The 16,865-nt window shown below is 36.8% G+C and overlaps 1 protein-coding gene across 1 annotated transcript in view; it reads left to right on the forward strand.

The window, feature by feature from the left end:
* Positions 1 to 6,313: 6,313 nt before the first annotated feature.
* Positions 6,314 to 16,865, forward strand: part of TBC1D22B (TBC1 domain family member 22B) — a 119,099-nt gene continuing 108,547 nt past the window's right edge. The window contains exon 1 of the mRNA XM_069073590.1: positions 6,314 to 6,484. Within this exon, the coding sequence (XP_068929691.1) occupies positions 6,429 to 6,484 (56 nt within the window). The 5' untranslated portion in view covers positions 6,314 to 6,428. The remainder of the gene's footprint in view (positions 6,485 to 16,865) is intronic.

Consider the following 16,865-nt stretch of genomic DNA (forward strand, 5'->3'; position numbering starts at 1 on the left):
TCCTGGCTCTACTCTTCTCACTCAGCATCAGTTCGTATAAGCCTCTCCAGGTAAATATGAAGTCCATCTGCTCCTCATTTCTTATTGCACAATAGTATTCCATAACATGCATATACCATAACTTGTTCAGCCATTCCCCACTTGATGGGCACCCCCTTAATTTCCAATTCTTTGCTACCACAAAAAAAGCTGCTATAAATATTTTTGTACATATGGATGTTTCTCCTATTTCTATGATCTCTTAGGGATACAACCCTAGAAGGGGTATTGTTGGGTCAAAGGGTATGAAAATATTTATAGCCCTTTGGGCATAATTCCAGATTGCTCTCCAGAATGGTTGGATCAGTTCACAACTCCACCAGCAATGCATTAGTGTTCCAATTTGTCCATATCCTCTCCAGCATTTGTCATTTTCCTGTTTTGTCATCTTAGCCAACCTGACTGGTGAGATGTGGTACCTCAGAATTCTTTTGATTTGCATTTCTCTAATCAATAGTGATTTAGAATATTTTTTCATATGCTTATAAATATCTTTAATTTCTTCCTCTGAAAACTGCCTGTTCATATCCTTTGACCATTTATCAATTGGGAAATGACTTGTATTTTTATAAATTTGACTCAATTCTCTGTATATATTATCAGTGACATAGGTTGTAAAAATTCTCTTCCAGTTTTCCACTTCCCTCCTAATCCTGGTTACATTGTTTTTGTTTGTACAGAAGCTTTTCAGTTTAATGTAATCAAAATTATCCATTTTGCATTTTATAATGCCCTCTAATTCTTGTTTGGTCATAAAGTCTTCCCCTCTCCACAAATCTGACAGGTAAACTATTCCTTGCTTTCCCAAATTGCTTACAATATCAACCTTTATGCCTAGATCATGCACCCATTTAGACTTGATTTTGGTATATGGTGTTAGATAATGGTCTATGCCCAGTTTCTGTCATACTATATTCCAGTTTTCCCAGCAGTTTTTGTCAAATAGTGAGATCTTATCCCCAAAACTGGGTCTTTGGGTTTATCAAACAGTAGATTACTATAGTCACTGACTGCTGAGTCTCGTGTACCAATCTATTCCATTGATCCACTACTCTATTCCTCAGCCAGTACCAAGTAATTTTGAGGACTGCTGCTTTATAGTACAGATTAAAATCTGGTATAGCTAGTCTACCATTCCTAGCATTTCTTGTCATTAATTCCCTTGATATTCTGGACCTTTTGTTCTTCCAAATGAATTTTGTTACCATTTTTTCTAGCTCTATAAGGTAGTTTTTTGGTAAACTGATTGGTATGGCACTAAATATATAATATAATTTAGGTAAAAACTAGAGTTTCTTGGGTTATGGAGGCATGACTTGGTCAAACCTACATTTTAGGAAAATCACTTTGGTGGCTTTTTGGAAGACAGCTAGGAGTGGGAAGAGATTTGAGATAGGGAGATCAGTTAGAAGGCTATTTATCACAATAGACCAGTCAAATTTTGTTTTTGCTTGACTATGTATGTTTGTAAAAGAAGTTTTGTTTTTCTTGCCTTCTCAATGGGAGAAAGGGTAAGAGAAGCAGTGGGAGAAAGAGTTGGTTGATTGTTCACTTAAAGTAAAATTTAATTGAAAAAAATAGTCCAGTTAAGGGGTCATTACCCCTAAATCAGGGTAGTGGCTGTGAGAGTTGAGATAAGGGGGATGTAGGAGAGATGTTGTAGATCTAGAAACAATAAAATTTAGCAATTTTAGTTCAACCATTCTAGGAAATAATTTGGAATCATGCAAGAAAGATGACTAAACTCTTTATACCCTTTGATCCTGACATTCCATTGTTGGACTCCACCATATCCAGGGAAGTCAAAGACCAAAAGGAAGATCCCATATAGAGACCAGAATATCATAATAGCACTTTTAGGGATAGCAAAACCCAATTGGGAAATGATTAAACAAATTGTGCTCTACAAATATGATGAAATATTATTGTATATAAGGAACAATGCAAATAAAAAATTCTGGGAAACAGAAGATTTATATCAACTGATGATGGAGCGAAGAAAGCATAAATTATAAAACAAGAGACAAAATGACAACAATGTCACTTGAAAGCAACAATGAAAGGCATTGAAATTCAGATTAAATGCAATAATCCATTTTAGCTCCAAAAATCTGATAATGATATATACTTCCATTCTTTCCTTAGGGAAGGGTATATGGCTACAGATGTGGAGACATCATTACTCAGAGTATTGTTGCTCCAACAAAACTCTCAACATTATCAGGAAGGTTATCAGAAATAAACAGAAATCTTTATCCCACTCTAGCAAGGACCTTCAAATTCTTTTCTTTCCTTAGTGTCTTTGCTGGGAAGAACTGGCTCTACCCCTCCCTCTCCTCTTTTCACAGCAAAAAGAAGTCAAATGTAACTTGAATAGTGTGGCCCAGCTGTCCTGAACAGAGTGGGGTGGGTGTAGGGGAGGAGAAAGGCAAATGCAAAGGGATTACCAGTACCCTCTGAATCCCACTGAAAATAAATGGAAGGTGCTAACTGAGCTAAAGACATACTACTCAGGTACTGGGGAAGAGAAGAGGTAAAAGGAAGAGATTCATTGTTAACTGATTGAAAGTGGACAGTTGAAAAAATTGAGAGAATTTAATGGCTATCTAAGTGCTTTGAGTTAGAGCAGAGGTTCTTAACCTGGGACCTTTTTCTTTTTTAAGGATAACCTGCTAACATTTATTTTTTTAAATATATTTCCCCCAATTACATATTAAAACAATTTTTAAACTTTGTTTTTAAGATTTGAGTTCAAAATTCTATCCTTCCCTCCCTCCCTCCCCTCATTTCTCCCTGAGATGGTAAAGCAACCTGATACAGTTTATATATGTAAAGCATGTCCATCTTATTAAATTAAATTAAAATCAAAATTTAATTCAAATTTTAAAAAGAATGAAAGAAAGAAAGAAGTCATTCACAGTTCTTCATTGTACAATATTGCTGTTATTGTGTACAACATTTTCCTGGTTCTACTCACTGCATCACTTCATGTAAGTCTTTCCAGGTTTTTCTGAAATCATCCTGCTTGTCATTTCTTATAGCACAATAATATTCCATCACAATCATATACCACAGCTTGCTTAGCCATTCCCCAATTGATGGGCATCCTCTTGATTTCTAATTTTTAGCCACCACAAAAAAAGAGCTGCTATAAATATTTTTTGTACAAATAGGTCCTTTCCCATACTTTTTTTTTTATGTCTTTGGGATATAGACCTACCAGTGGTATAACTGGATCAAAGGGTATGCACTGGCATAATTCCAAATTGCTCTCCAGAATGGTTTGATTAGTACATAACTCCACTAACAATGTATTAGTGTCCCAGTTTTCCCACATCCCCTCAACATTGATCATTTTCCCCTTTTGTCATGTTAGCCAATCTTGTAGATGTGAGGTTGTACCTCAGAGTTGTTTAAATTTGCATTTCTCTAATCAATGGCGATTTAGAGTTGCTTTAAAAATTTTTTTAATTGTATTTCAATATAATTGGCTGCCTTTGTAAACCTACATATATATATATATATTTTAAATTAATTTTAAAATATTATTCTGAGAAAGTTGTTGGTAAGTTTCATCAGATTGCCAAAGGGGTCCATGACATAAAACAGGTTAAGAGCCTTTAGAGTACAGAGTGGTGCTCTGAGACTCTGGTGTTAAAAACAATGGAAGGTGTAAATAGCCTAGAGGCATTCTGGCCTCAGAGGAGAGAAATTGTTGCTTGTAAAACTGGCAGCTGAGGCTCCTCTAATGTAATTATTTTATGGGCTGAAGAGCTAAAGATCATGGAATTAGCAAACATCAACAGCCAGTAAGCAGATTAAAAGAGAGAATGGTGAGCAACAAGAACTGGAGAACATCAGTGGTAAAGAAGGCAGCAGGAACAGAACACCAAAGTGAGCCCACAGAGCCGGAGACACTCCTCCTTTCTGGAGCACCCCTCCAGGTAGTACTGTAGGTCATAAGGACTGTACGGGTTCCTGTGAGGCAAGGTTGGATGATGTGGATGATGGGTGGTGACTGGGAAGGCTTGATTCTTTTGGGTTTGGATGTAATGTCTTTCTACACTCCCCATAAATAGAACTGTTCTATGTTTTGAAACCCAGTGAACCTGATTATTAGTAAAGGTTGCTCTGATGGTTTCCCTTAGGGGAGTATCAGATACTAAAGTTTTATAGATTTTACCTGGATGGAGATAACGAAAAGAGAAGTACATCCAAGCCCATTTCAAGGGGGATCCTCTTTTCAGTCTACGTTGTTGCTATAATTAAGGTTGACTAAGTTCTCTTAGAACAGAGACCATGGTATATTCATATCTGGAATGTTGTGTACAGCTCTGATCATAACATTTCATGAGAGACATAATTAGAAAATGTCCATTAAAAATGATAAAAGAGATAGATGGAGCAGCTCAGGAATAAAAGAGATCTGGTGGGAGTATGTAGGAAAGAGGTGAGAGGACATGATCAAAGTCTATAAAAGCATGAGTTGAGTGATTTCTATATCAAATCTCAATACTAAAGTCATGGGACAAAAGAAGCTTGAAGAAAGGGGCAAAAGTTAGTTTAAAGGAGGTCATATCTGAGTAGTAAGCATATGAAACATTCCAATAGTTTGAATACAGAAATATATAGTTTGAAAATATAGAAATATAGTTTGAAAACAGAAATAGATTCGGGGAGGGTTTTTTTAAATACAAGGATGTTTGGAGGGTACTTTTCTAACTTTAGTGACTGAATCAATGGACTCCCACAGAATGGTGTTTGGTACCCTGTTCTCAATGAATTGTTGACTGAAACCATTATATAATTTCTTATATTCTCTTTGTCAGCATTTGCATTGTCATAAAGAAGTAACGACTTTCTCCCTCATTACTGAAAAAATTCTTTTGTCTATTTCTAATGCGCTTACATAATACTGTTTATTATAGTCAACTGTTTGTGGTTTCACCTTTGTGATTTCCTAGAGGGTGCTCTTTCCATAATATGATTCAATATCAACATCATCTTTCTGCATACAGGCCATTTAACCTATGCAATTCTTGTCTATATGGTAGGAGCTTAATGTATGTTGATTGAATGAATAGGGACCTCCCTCCTTTTCTACAATTTTATTGCCTTAGAGAACTGCCTGCAGCACAGAAAAACTATATAGTCAGTAGTGTCAGAAGTGAGACTTGAATCCAGATCTTTCTTGGGGCCCAGCTCCTTATCCACTACACCAGGTTGCCTCCCCAAAGTAAGAGAAAGAACATGGAATATCTAGCCTGTGAACTTTATGTGGTATACCTCACCAGTCCTCTAAGTGCTTAATGGGATTCTCATCAACCAACCGCTCTTTTGTTGCAGAAGTGGTAGCCCTGAGTCAAAGACATTTTCTTTGCTTTGTGGGTAAGGAAGTTGTGGTCCAGAAGGAGAAAGTTTTTCACTGTATATAGAGCAGTGGCAATTAGCTGGTGATGGAAGAAGCTAGGACAGTAGAATACTAGAGTTCCTAATTTTTATTTCATTTTTTAAAATAAATTTATTTCTTTTTAAATTTTGAGTTCCAAATTCTTTCCCTCCCTCCCACCACGCCCCCACCCACTAGGAAGGCAAACAAATGATATCAATGTGAAATCATGCAAAACATTTCCATATGGGCCATATCGAGGGAAAAAAAAGCAAGAAAATTATACTTCAATTTGCACTGAGTTCATCAGTTCTCTCTCTGGAGGTGGATAGTATTTTTTCATCACGAGTCCTTTGGAGTTCCTAACTTTTAGAACAAGAGTTCTTCTCATTTGGCCCTTCCTTGCTTCCCTCCCCTCAACCGCCCCCCAAAAAAAGAAAGAAAAGGAAAAGGGAAAAGGAAGAGAGAGGAGAAGAGGAGAGGAGAGGACAAGAAAAAGAAAAGAAAAAAGTCAATTCGGAGTCGTAAGAGCCCCAACTAGACAAAAAAGTGTCTTCTTTCTCTCACGAAGGTGTATCTTTCTTTACCTATTCCAGTTCTTCCCAGTGATTGGCGCTTCCAAGTCCCGCCCCTCCATCCTCTAGGACTCCTCCCCCGCTGCCCACCTGTATGTATGCCCGACTCCTGACGTAAATCTCGACTTCGGCGGCCTCACGACGCACGCTCCTCATTGGCTTGCGCGGCGACGGTCCCCGCTGCCGACCAATGGCAGCGGCGCGGAGTCGTGAGGCGGAGGGGGTGGTCTCCCACATCCAAGATGGCGCCCCCGGGAGGTGGGAGCGGGTGACCGGCGGCGGCGGTGGCGGCGGTGGCGGCGGCGGCGGCGGCAGCAGGAGGGAAGCGGCCTTGCTCGGCCCTCGGGTGGCGGGGTCCTGGGGGCGTTTCTCCGGCTCCCCGCTTCCCCCGGCCCCGCCTACAGCCCGCTCTCCGGGCCCGAGCCATGGCCGGAGACAACAGCAAGCAGTTTTGGAAGAGGAGCGCCAAGCTGCCGGGGAGGTGAGCGAGCTAGCCAGGGAGGGAGGGAGTCTGGGACGGGCGGGAGCCGGGCCGGGGCCGGGGCCGGGATCCACGATCCACCCGAGCCCCAGCCCCGCGTTGTGCGCTGCTTCTAGTGAAAGGGGTCCCGGCAGGGTGGGGGCTGCCCGCGCCTGGGAGGTGCATACAGGAATCCCCGGGGAGTTGGGGGGGAGTGCTGAAGATCAGTCTCCTTTCAGCGGTACTTGGAGGTCCATCTACACAGCTCCTTCTCCAAGACAGCCCCGTGGGGGTAAAAGGATGCAGGAGCTGCCAACCTCCACTTAAAGATGAAGAAACTGAGGCACTGAGAAGGGCAGCCACTTCCCGGTGTCACACAGCCTGGAAAGGAATAAGCCCTGATGAACACCCAGGATTTGTGACTACTGTCCATTGCCTTCTACACTCCTACTGCATATGCTGCTTTCTTGAGTAGATAGTATAAAAGTATGAGAGGGGGGCGTAGTTGTGGTGGAAGGGGTCTCACCGAGGTGCATAACTTGTTTCTCACCTGAAACAGGATGCCTCCTTCCAGCCTCAGGTTTGCACAGGTGGAAGGTTGTATTAGCCTGGGCCCCTCGAGCTCACTAAATGCAAGGCCATCCGCTTTTATCAGGCAATCAACAAGCATTTATTAATTGCCTACTCTCTATGTGCCAGGCACTTTTTCCCCCCAGCCCTGCTCTAGGCCACCCCTATTGTGGAAAGTGAACCTAGGGGTTCTTAGGAGATAGGGGTCCTTGATGAATCACTTTTTTTTGGATCCGTAATTTCATACGTGTGGGAAACTATTAGTAAGGAAACTCCCTTTGCTAATGGGACTTAGAAGTTTTAGAGTTCTTGGGACAATGAGATGCTGAGATGTTAAGTGACTTTTTCAGGGTCACCCAGCTTTTGTGTGCCTGGGGCTTGAAGTAGAGGATAGAAAAAGTGAAGACATTTCTCTAACCTTATATTTATTTCTCATTAGGAGTATTATAAGGTGATCTTAAGAGTGTAGGTTTGTCTGAAGGATTTATCTAATTCTTTCCTTCCTTCCTTCCTCCTCCCTTCATTCATTTTTCTCTCTCTCTTTCTTTCTTTCTCTCTCTCCCTCCATCTTTATCTCTCTCGAAGTTTCTAATAGCTAACATCCATAGATTCTCTCCTATGATTCTGTCCTGGTGCAAGTATGTAGAATTCTCCCCAAATGCTTCAGGTATTTAGCTAATGCATCTGTTTTTTTCATGATTTTTGCATCATAAATATGCTCGGGCATCAGCAAATCCATTCCATTTGCATGTGGTTTGCAGGATGAAAGAAGGACAGAATACCTTATCAGAGATACCTTAAGAAGTTTGTGCTTCTTGAGTGAACAGAAGGCAATTTCAGACAGGGCCAGTTCTAGTGGTGCCACATAAATTGCCATTTCTTTCTGCTTATTAGTTTCTTTTGCTTGTTTTTCTCCCCATGAAAAAATGTGATGTATATGACTTCTTAAGAGAAAAAATGAAAGAAGTGAAGGTTAGGGAAAGTTTGTATAATTATTATATTTTATTCAGTATCCAACTAAGACCCACATGAAGGGGGAAAGGGGAACAGAGTAAAAAATCAGCTTCAAATACAACTTCATGTTAATTATATTACTTTGAATTCATATTTGAGAGGTTTTAATAGGCCATTTCCTCCCAACTGTTGCATTTTCCTTCCTGGTTCATTGGGGTCTCCAACTCTATTAAATGCTGTACTCAGGGGTTTTCCATGATGAGATCATTATATATTGCCCTGCCCTGGAAGCCTGGAAATATGACATGAGTAACTGGGATCTTTGGGGAATCTAAGTTGAAAAAGGAGTGTGTGTACAAGATGTGGGCTTCAGCCTCTACTTCTATTTTAGGTATTTCTAATGTTGTCTTATAAAACAATTAGGGGGAAGATGTAACCTTTTGAAACCCTATACTTTACTGAAGGGTGATAGAAGATTTTCTTTATTGTGCTCTGTGGCCTTCCCCCAAACCAAACCATTTCATATTCTTTTAAAATTCAGGACAAGTGAACCTTATAACCAGACCTTCACCCCTGGTGGTTATAGATGAACTTGCTGTTAATCCTTAATCCATTATGCTTTTGGTATATTGGGTAATTGGTGATTTTTGTTAGCACTGTTCTTTTTCTTTTTTAAAGCAGTCGGGGTTAAGTAACTTGCTCAGGGTAACACGGCCAGTTATTTTTGGGTGTGGTGCTAAGTATCTGAGCCCGGATTTGATCCCCGGTCATCCCGACACTGGTGCTCTTACTCGCTGAGCCACCTGGCCACCCCTGTTCTTTTTCTTAAACATATTTAGATCTGGATTTATTTCTGGACCAGGGACAAGACAATATTTTAGAAATAACAAAGAATCTTAAGTGGTGCTTTGACTTGGACACAAATTTTTAAGTTTCCTGATCATAGAATTTTTTTCTCTTTCAATCACACTAAAGAAAAACTTTGTTCTATTTTGTACTGAACTAAGAAGACTATACATGTGTTTAACAACTTAGAAATAAAACTAATTTACTGTTCTTTAAACTGAGATGGAGAAAATAAAGCAGTGACTGATTGCTTTTAGTTCCTTTGATAAAGGACTCAGAAAACTTTGTGAGAAAAAAAATGGGAATCTTATTTAATAAAGTATTCCTCAGATATAACCACCACCCCATCATAAATCATTAAAGAATTAAAAAAATTTTTTCTTCTATAAGTTCTTGATAAGATCCTTTGGTTTAATAATATATCATTGAGACTTAGCTTGATGCTCAGGAAGGTGGTATTTTCTTATTTTTATTGGATGCGTTTGACTTCTGAACTAAACTTTGTTCTCCATCTTGTTCCTAAAATTGGGATGAGAGATGCTAACCAGGAATTGTCTAGTCCCCATCTGAGCCTCAGGGAAAATAAATTCTACTCAGAAGAATTATAGCGGTTAGATATTAATTAGTGATTAACAGAATTGTAAGCCATGTCTATCTGACCTTGGAGGGAGGTCTCATCCTCAGAGAGATTCAGCCTCTCCCTGCCTTAGTTTCCTAATCTATAAAATACATTTGATGATACTGACAGTATCTATCTGGCATAATTATTGTAAAAGAAAAGCTTTGTAAATCTTAAATGTGAAGTATTATTATAATACATAGTGAGGTGGAAAAAGCACTGCATCAGGCATCATCACAGGTCAGGAGATTGGACAAATATGTTCCCTCTCTAGTCTTCCTTTCTCCTCGTCTATAAAATAAGGGTATTTGAGTAGATACTGACTGACTGCCCTTCCAGAGCTGAAATTCTATGTCTACACATCATTCTGATCGACCTTTCCTATTCCTGGTGGTGACAATGGATTGCATTCTTCTGGTGCTCTGACAGTCACCAGGAGCACTCTCATAGGTAGAAATTAATGCTTCCCTTTTTGAGTGTTGAGGTTAGAAGTATGGGAATTCTTGGTTCTATTGATTATACTAACATATTCTCTTTCCATCTTGTCTGACTGTCCCTACTCCCCATGGCCATCACCCCAGCCTCCAACTTCCTTACTCAGTTTCCTCTCTGTAAAATGACCACTAAGGTTGCTTCCATCTCCAGATCTCTCATTTCATGATCCCATTCCTGCCATCAACTGGTGTTGCTTCAGGAGTGAATTCTCCCCATAAGAAGATGTGGAAGGGATCTAGAATTATAGGGGAAAAGTCTGACCTTCAGACCCAATCAATACTTCCTGATCTTCATTCCTAGCAGGAGGAGGAGCCTTTCCTTCTTTTTATGAAGAACTGATGACTGTTAATCAAGAAGTTTTTATTGCTTTATCAGGATCAAGGAGGACTGAAGAAAGTACTTAAATTAACTACTTAGGGAAGCCTTACTTCCACTATTTCTGAATCTGAATCTGTTAGGGCTGATTAGGTCTGCTGGACTTAATTTTCTTATAGCTTAGATGAATCTGATGTAGACACAGTACGATTCAGTTGAATTCAGTTAAAAAGAACAAAGTTTAGAGGAGAAGGCCACTACTGTCATAGAACTTTCAATCTGGTAGGGGCATTTATTCAACAAACATTTGTTACATGCCTGCTGTATGCATGTCACTGTGTTAAGTGCTAGAGGATATAATATTTACATACCTCTAGCTCGTATGGAATGGTGCATGTCTAGGACATCAGAGAAGTGGCAGAGAATGGCTTTACGATAGGGAAAAATTATTATCTGTTCATGAGATAAAAATATGAATCAGTCAATCCACCACAGGCATTGTGCTAGGCAGTAGGGATACAAAGACAAAAACCAGTCAGTCCTTGCCCACAGGAGCTCACATTTTGTTAGGGGAGGCAGCACATATCTAAATATCTACATACATTATATGCAAAATAAATATAAGGTGATTTTGATGGGGAGCAGCCAGGGAGATCCTGTGTCATGTAGGAGGTAGTATTTGAGTTGAACTTTGAAGGAAAGTAAGGATTCCAAAAAGTCTAGGAGAGGAGCAAGTTGTTCCAGGTCTAAGACACAGCTTGTGCTAAGTAATGACGAGGTTAAAAAGGTTAAGGAGAACTCAGAGAGTATGGAACCTTAGGGGGCATGGGAGAAAAAGTCTTAGAATTAGGAGATGTTGAACAATGTCAAATGCACTGAAACCCAGAAGGATGAGGGCAGAAAAAACCCCACTGGATTTGGGAGTTGGGTCAGTAGTGATCCTTGAGAGAGTAGTTTCAGTATGACAGTAGTGTATTGGTTAAGTACATTACAGTAAGCATTTTGGGGATAGAAATGTCTTCGTGAGCTAGCAAGTATCTGAAAAGCGCTGTTATTGCCAAAATCTGGTAGAATTGTAGTTGTGTAATGAACATTTGTGAAACAAAGCAGTTCCTAAGGTAATTGTCCTTCTCTTTAATGTTTCCTGAACTTTGAATGATAGATAAGTTGATAGGTAGATAAGTTGATCTCTCATGTCCCTCCCAGCTGTCAGTCCTGTGTCCTTTTCTATATTCCTCAGGTTCTATGTTTGCTTTATGTGTTTTGTTGGCCAAACAAACGTCTGGTTTTTTTTTTTTGGTCCAGGTTTCTACAACTATCAATAAATGAGTGAAACAACTATCAGTAAATTCTACTCAGTTGTCACTGTTATCAAGTAGTAGAATTACCTTAGGTGTTGACTAGATTTTTAGTATCTCAGGTCTTTTATAGTATATCCTATACCTATACTTGATGAAATTTTGCATATTACTGCAATTGGTTTTATATTTTACTATTAAGACTTTAGTGTTTTCTGGAATTAAGAGATTTTCCTGGGTATTTCCTCTTTAGGTTCATTTATGAAAGTGTTAAGTAGTACCATGACTAACTCTTATCCTTGAGGGTAAGGGAATCCTACTATTTATACTTTTCCGTTTAAGGAAATGACTTTTTCCATTTCTATCCCCATGCCCCACCGTTTATCAACCACTCATTCTTCTCTTAGGATCATAGATTTAAAGCTTAAAGAGACCCTATAGATCATTGAGTCTGATCCCTTCTTTTTTACAAATGAGGAAAAGTGAGGCAGACAGAGGTGAAGTGACTTGTCACACAGCTAATGAATGTCTAGAGTTACTGGTCATACAAATAAAGATAAAATGCCCGTACACTTGTGTCAGAGAGAAAATATCCTAGAATTGACTAACATTTTATTTAAATATAACTTTTCAGCATCATATCTATTGTGTAAAGTGAAGTGTATTTTTAATAATTATTATAATTAATATAATAATAATAACATGGCGCTTTGACATATATACATATGATATAAGTTGATTACTATTTTTTGTTTTTGCATCACTGTCATTTCCACATATATCCCTCCCTCCTCTCTTATCCAGAGAGCCAGCCTTTGTAGCAAAGAATAAATGAGAGAAGCGGTTCTGCAAACCAACCAGTCCATCAACTAGGTGATAATATATGCAATTTCTATACTTGTAGAAACAGCAAATTACACATATTCTTATTTGATCCTTAGAACAACCTGTGAAATCAGTACTATGCATATATAACTAGTAAATGTGTGAGATTACATTCAAACTCAGACCTCTCCAGACGGTAAGTCCAGTATTGTGTTTGCTCCACAAACCTGACTCTCTGGGTAAAGGAATCCTTTTTATTTTTTAAAGAACAAGCCAAGAGAAGTTGATTATATGCAGAAGGACTTTGTGACTATAAGGTTTGTGAAACACTGAGCATTTTATGTGGAGAAATTAGGATGTTGTTAGACTGCTATCACTTGAGTACAGGCCTGTCTGGAGACAAATGACTTTTTTTTTACTGGTTAATCATCTGATTTTTTTGTTTGTTTCTTAAAATTTATTTTATTCTGAACTTAAGAAATAAAACAAACATTTCCATGACAAAGTGGGATAGAAAAAACAGGATTGCATCTGAAATTGCAGATGTATTATGTACAACTTATTATTCCTTTCAAATATGCAACAAAGTTATCATGTGACTTTTTTCCTCCCCCCCCCCCAAACCTTGAGACAGTCACCATTAGTCACAAATGTGTGTACATAATGTACATATACACATATAATGTGCATATGTGCACACATATAACAGACATATACATACATGTACACATACATACACACGTGTGTGATACATGTCAGTTCTGAATTCAAACAATGTCTTCATAGGATCTTTCCATTTAATGTATAACAGAATGACTTGGTTGCTCAAAGTTGTTCTTAAAACAGTACTGCTGTTACTACATAAAATTTCTCTTGATTCTGCTTATTTCACTCTTCATTATTTCATGGAGGTCTCTGCATGCTTTTCTAAAATCATATAGCTTATTGTTTCTTACAGCAAAGTAATATTCTATCATGAACAGATACTACTATTTGTTTAGCCATTTCCCAATTGACAGGCATCCCCACAATTGTTCTTTGCCACCACAAAGAGAGCTGCTATAAATATTTTAGAACGTGTAGATTCTTTTCCATTTTCCCTAATCATCTTGGGAAACAGGCCTACTAGTGGGTATTACTAGGTCAAAGGACATAGTTTTAATAACTCTTTGGGCTTAATTTCAAATCTTTCTCCAAAATAGTTGGATCAGCTCACATATAACAAACAATGAATTAAGATCCCAATTTTTCCACATCCTCTCCAACATTTCTCAATTTCCCCTCTACCATTTTAGCTAATCTGATAGGTGTGAAATGATATCTCAAGGTAACATTTTTGCATTTCTCAAATCAATAATGATTTAGAGCATTTTTTTCATTACTATAAATTGTTTTGATTTCTCAATCAGAAAACTGCCTGTTCATATCCTTTGACCATTTATTAATTAGGGGATGACTTGCCTTCTTTTAGATTTGATGAAGTAATTTATATATTTGAGATGAGACTTTTATCTGAGGAACTGTGTAAGTTTATTTTCCCATTTTCTGCTTTCCTTCTGATTTTGGCTACATTTGTTTTATTTGTCCAAAACTTTTTAAATTTAATGTAATAAAAATTATCCATTTTACATCTCACAACACTCTATCTCTTGTTTGTTCATATATTGTTCACCTATCCATAAGTCTGATAGGTAATATCTTCAAATATTCTTGTAATATCTCCCTTTTATCTAGGTCATGTATCCATTTTGACCTTATCTTGGTAAATGGTATATGTCTATGCCCAGTTTCTGCCAGACTACTTTCCAGCTTTCCCAACAATTTTTTCTTTACCAAATAATGAGTTCTTATTCCCAAAACTTATGTGTTTAAACTTGTCAAATACTGTATTACTATATTCATTTACTGCTATAGATAGTATATCCACTCTGTACCGTTGATATACCTTTCTATTTCTTAGCAAGCACCAGATAATTTTGATAATTACTGCCTTATAATATAGTTTAAGGACTGGTACTGTTAAACCTTTTTCTTTTGCATTTTTTCCATTAGTTCCTTGGATATTCTTGGTCTTTTGTTATTCTAAATACATTTTGTTATTTTTTTTTCTAGCTTCGTAAAATAATTTTTGGCAGTTTAATTGGAATGACTTTGAATACATAGATTAATTTTGGTAAAATTTGTCATTCTTATTATATTGACTCTGCTACTCATGAACAATTAATATTTCTCCATTTACTTAAATTTGATTTTATTTTTGTACAAAGATCTTGGGTTTGTTTGGTAGGTGTATTCCCAAGTATTTTATACTGTCTAAAGTTATTTTAAATGGGGAATCTTTAGCTATCTCTTCCTGCGTGATCCTATTGGTGATATATAAGACTGCTGATGATTTGTATGGGTTTACTTTATATCTTGCTACTTTGCCGAAATTATTAATTATTTCAGTTAACTATTTAGTTGAGTCTTTAGGATTTTCTAGGTATATCATCATATTCTCTGTAAAAAGAGAGAGTTTTTTTTAACCTCATTTCCTATTTTGATTCTATTTCCTTTTTTTCTCTTATTGCTGTTACTAGGATTTCCAATATGATACTGATTAATATTGGTGACGGTGGGCAGCCTTGTTTCACACCTAATCTTACTGGGAAGACTTCTAGTTTATCCCCATTACAAATAATGCTTGCTAATGGTTTTAGGTAAAGGCTTCTTATCAATTTAAGGAAAAATCCATTTATGCCTATATTTTCAAGTGTTTTCAATAAAAATGAGTATTGTACTTTATCAAATGCTTTTTCTGCATCTGTTGATGTTATCATATGATTTTTATTACTTTTATTATTGATAAAATCAATTATGTTAACAGTTTTCCTTATGAATTCACTTTTAAGTACATCTGGTCCTGGTACTTTTTTCTTAGGAAACTCATATATCACCTGTTCAGTTTCTTTTTCTGGCATAGGTCTATTTAGATATCCTGTTTCCTCTTCTGCTAATAGAAGCAATTTACATTTTTGTAAATATCCTTCCATTCACTTAAATTGTTAAATTTATTGACATATAATTGAGCAAAATAGGTCCTTATAATTGCATTGATTTCATCTTCTTTAGTGGTATAGTTACCCTTTTCATTTTTGATACTAGTAATTTGATTTTCTTCTTTTTTAAAAATCATATTAGCCAATGATTTTTAAATTTTACTGATTGTTTTTTGTAATACCAACTCCTAGTTGTATTTATTAATTCAGTGGTTTCTTACAGGTTCATATTAATTTCACTTTTAATTTTTAGGATTTTCAATTTGTTATTTTTCTAGGTTTTTTTAAAATTACATACCCATTTCATTGTTCTGCCCTTTCTCTTTTTTATTTTTTATTGATATAAGCACTTAGAGATATAAATTTTCCCCTGATTATTGCTCTTGCTGTATCCCATAGGTTTTGATATGTTGTTTCATTATTGTCATTTTCTTTAATGGAATTACTGATTGTTTCTATCATTTGTTCTTTAACCTATATGTTCTTTTAAGATTAGATTGTTTAGTCTCCAATTAGTTTTATTTTCTATGTTTCCATAGTCCCTTATTAAATATAATTTTTTTTTTTGCATTGTGCTTTGTAAAGGAAATGCTTAATTTTTCTGCTTTTAGCTATTAAATTTTTGTACCATAATATATGGTCAGTCTTTGTAAAGGTACTGTGGACCATTGAGAAAAAGGTATATTCCTTTCTTTTTCCATTCAGTTCTCTCCAAGCATCTATCCTATCTAGTTTATCTAAAATTCTATTCACTTCCTTAATTTAAAAAAAAATTTATTTTTGGTTAAATTTGTCTATTTCTGAGGAGAGATTAAAGTCTCCCACTATTAAAGTACTACTGTCTATTTTCACCTGTAATTCGTTTAACTTTTCTTTTAAAAATTTAGATGCTATGTTATTTGGTGCATATAAGTTTAGTAATGATATTGCTTTATTATTTATGGAACCTTTTATCATAATGTTGTTTCCCTGTTTATCTCTTTTAATTAAATCTATTTTAGCTTTGACTTTTTCTGATATCATGATTGCTACCCCTGCTTTCTTTTTTCTTTTTGCTTTGGCTGAGGCATAATACATTCTACTCCAGCCCTTTATTTTAGCTGTGTATCTCTCATTTTTAAATGTTTCTTGTAAGCAGCATATTGTTAGATTCTGATTTTAACTCTATTCTGCTATGCATTTCCATTTTATGGGTGAATTCATCCCATTCATATTCAAAGTTATATTTGCTATTTCTGTATTTCCCTCCATCCTATTTTTCCTCACTATTGTCTTTTTCAGCCTCTTTTTACCCTATCCCTCCTCTAGTTTACTTCTAACCTCTACTTTCCTATTTTACACCTTTTTAAAGAATCTCTCCCTTATCCTTTCCCTCTTTTTTCTTCTACTCACTCCTTTAAGGGTCCCTCCCTTCCTTTCTCCTCCCACCCTCCTAAGTCTAA

This window comes from Petaurus breviceps, unplaced genomic scaffold, assembly GCF_028583685.1.
Source record: "Petaurus breviceps papuanus isolate PSGF00001 unplaced genomic scaffold, PetGlider_PUasm1.0 90865, whole genome shotgun sequence".
Classification (NCBI taxonomy): Eukaryota; Metazoa; Chordata; class Mammalia; order Diprotodontia; family Petauridae; genus Petaurus; species Petaurus breviceps.